The sequence below is a fragment of the Apium graveolens genome, chromosome 1 (genome assembly GCF_009905375.1).
Source record: "Apium graveolens cultivar Ventura chromosome 1, ASM990537v1, whole genome shotgun sequence".
NCBI classification, from domain to species: Eukaryota; Viridiplantae; Streptophyta; class Magnoliopsida; order Apiales; family Apiaceae; genus Apium; species Apium graveolens.
The window spans coordinates 139,149,881-139,152,904 of NC_133647.1; the positions used below are offsets into that span (position 1 = coordinate 139,149,881).

Here is a 3,024-nt window from a genome sequence, read left to right on the forward strand (position 1 = left end):
ATTGTATGGTTAATTAGTTGAGAATATGATACTAATTATATAGTTAAAATCCTTTGCCTTCATTCTACATTGCATCAAGTTTTATAAATATTTTCAAATCTGTTTAAAAATGTAAAGGATTTTTAAAATTCAAACTAAATATTAATACAGATATTTGAAATTCGAAACAAAAAAAATCATTTAGAATCAAGATTAATCTAAATTGATTGATTTGTTGTCATGTCCAAATTGAAACCTGATTTTGCTAATTGGAGTTCATTTTGCCTTCAGTTGGGTGCATCAACAATAAATAGCAGACATTCAAAATTAGACTTCATGAAAGTCATAATACAGTTTTAACAATTTAGCAATGCTGCCATCACGCTAACAACTCACTATAACTCTTGATTTATTACTAGTTGAAAAATTATAGGTGAATCCAAATGTTGTATACATTCTTGAATGTTTAAAAGACAAAAAAAGTCAAATACAGTTAAATTTGAAATGCAAATGTATCTTCAACCTAACAACCATATAAAACACTCATTAAAATTTGGTGTATAAGTAAACCATCGAAACAATACACTCAACATTCTTCTGATACCTGTAAAAATGAAGACTGCAATGGTTATTGTATCAGTGTCAATATCCATTATTTTACTATTACCTGGTGTTTTTTCAAGCCCCTTCAGTACTACTGGTGACATAAACTGGTGGTGCAATCAAACTCCACATTCTAAACAATGCAAATACCATATGAATCGATTTCCGAAACTCATTTCATCTGCTTCCAGACTAGACTTCTTAACAAAAGCTGAAGAAACAGCCTTACAAGAGGTCAGTTCTGCACTGCAATCTATCAAATCACTTGAGCCAAAGGTAGCCAGCAATGCCGAATTATCTGCATGGACAACCTGTTTGGTATTTTATGATCTCGCAGTTTATAGGCTCAACAAAACTCTTGATACAACCATATCAAGTACACCTGATGATATCCAAACATGGCTAAGTGCTGCTGCAACAAATATACGTACGTGCAATGACGGATTTTCTCATCTAAACGTGACCCATAATATCTACCCTCTTGTAATCTCAAACAATGTGACACAACTGATAAGAAACTGTTTGGCTGTCAACTATGTTAATACGCAAAACAGGGAAGATATGATACATGATGCGTTTTCTATGAATATTTCAAGAAAATACCCGAGCCTTTCGCTACGTGCAGATTGTGTGGTGGCTCAAGATGGCTCTGGAAATTACAGGACCATTTCCCAAGCTCTGTCCGCTTCAGCCCGACGAACACGCACGCATTTTGTCATTCATGTGAAACAGGGGATCTATAACGAAATCGTTACTGTTACACAACAAAACATTGTGTTGATTGGTGATGGTACAGATAAGACTGTTATTACTGGGAATAGAAGGCTGGAGGATGGTTTGACTCTCTACGCTTGTGCATCTTTCAGTAAGTTTACTTGAATTTTCTCTCTATTATACACGTTGACGGTAGTTTTCAAGTTCAGTCACAAGTTGATCCTCATAAAATTTGCTTAATGACATACATACTTGCTTGATTGTCAATTTCAGAGGTCACTGGTGACGGATTCAAGGCATTTTTAATAACCTTTCAGAACTCGGCTGGTGATACAGGTCAAGCCGTAGCAGTGGCATCCTCCTCTGATTGTTCCGTTTTCTATTACTGTGCTTTCAAAGGCTACCAAGACACTCTTTATGTCTCTTCTAATCGCCAATTCTACAAAAAATGCCAAATCGATGGCACCGTTGACTTCATTTTCGGAAACGCTGCAGCAGTCTTCCAGGACTGCACAATTTTTGTCCAAAAGCCCAAACCCGGTGGTGGCCTTGTAGTCACTGCCCAAGACCGAGACCATCCACACGACAACACCGGCATTACAATCCACAAATGTACATTGATGAGAGCTCCAGAACTCAGACCCTTTCCGCAGTACAAAGCTTTTTTGGGGAGGCCATGGAGTGACTTCGCTCGTACAGCGTATCTGCGGTCTTCAATGACCGATTTAGTGGACCCTGCTGGTTGGATGACATGGCAAGGAGCATCCCCGAGTAGATATCAAACAGTGGATTATGGGGAGTTCCAAAATTATGGAGCTGGTGCATCAACGGATAGGCGAGTGAAATGGGCTGGTTATCATGTTATACGTGATATCCGAACAGCTGCAGCTTATGATGTTACCAATTTGATTAATGGTAATTTATGGCTTCCGGCCACTGGAGTACCTTTTGATGCCGATGTTTGATTGTATTGCAGTACAATTTATACACAAGACTATATTTGTCGAATCCATTAAAGGTCTTAAAGTCCAGTCCTTTACATATACTTAATAATACAGCGAAGTCTTAAGTTACTATGCATGTAACAAAATGATGTGTAGCAAAGAAACTGCAGGTAATGTGCCATTGTGTTCTAAGAAATTTGTTCCATCTTATGTTTGTTTAAGTTGATCAAATTTTATGTCCAACATTTATTGTAGATGGTAGATTGAAGTGGTGGCATATCTTCCGAGTAAATGTTCGGCATATCTTCCGAGTAAATGTGAAGATAATATAATAGTATAGGTAGATTTGTTACCTGTGAATATAATTGCTGCATTATGAACCATTCCTCTTCTTCCATTATGAAACTGTTGCATGTCTATGTTGCTCAATTCACTTCAACATGATCCACAATGTACACCTCGTTAATGCAAAGATGTCTGTGTATATCTTTTTTACCAACGTGCTTCAAGCGCGGTGGCCATCTTTGATGAGCAGTCAATCTCCTATGATAAAAAACCCGGTAGACTTCCACAGTGATAATCTCCTAAATTTATAAAAGGTTGTACCTTATAATATCACACCTTTTGTTATTTTGTTCCATAAATACCTCTACTTGCACTATCCCATAAGTGCACATAAACAATGGTTTTTAGCTAGTGTTACACGAAAAATGTTGCTTTATCTACAAAATTTTCCGTTTATTACAACACAGTGGAGAAAGCATTGCAGTACATTGAAGCTACC

General features: G+C 37.0%; 1 protein-coding gene across 1 annotated transcript; it reads left to right on the top strand.

Moving 5' to 3' along the window:
* The first annotated feature begins 560 nt into the window (after window positions 1-560).
* Window positions 561-2,414, top strand: LOC141720924 (pectinesterase-like). Its single transcript, XM_074523621.1, has 2 exons — window positions 561-1,447; window positions 1,570-2,414. The coding sequence occupies exons 1-2, from the start codon at window positions 592-594 to the stop codon at window positions 2,259-2,261; spliced, it is 1,548 nt and encodes a 515-aa protein (XP_074379722.1). The 5' UTR covers window positions 561-591; the 3' UTR covers window positions 2,262-2,414.
* The last annotated feature ends 610 nt before the right edge of the window (window positions 2,415-3,024 follow it).

Coding starts and splice junctions, on each gene's coding strand:
- LOC141720924 (XM_074523621.1), top strand. CDS start 592: ATGAAGACTGCAATGGTTATTGTATCAGTGTCAATATCCATTATTTTA. Junction 1,448..1,569: donor CTACGCTTGTGCATCTTTCA/GTAAGTTTACTT, acceptor TGTCAATTTCAG/AGGTCACTGGTGACGGATTC.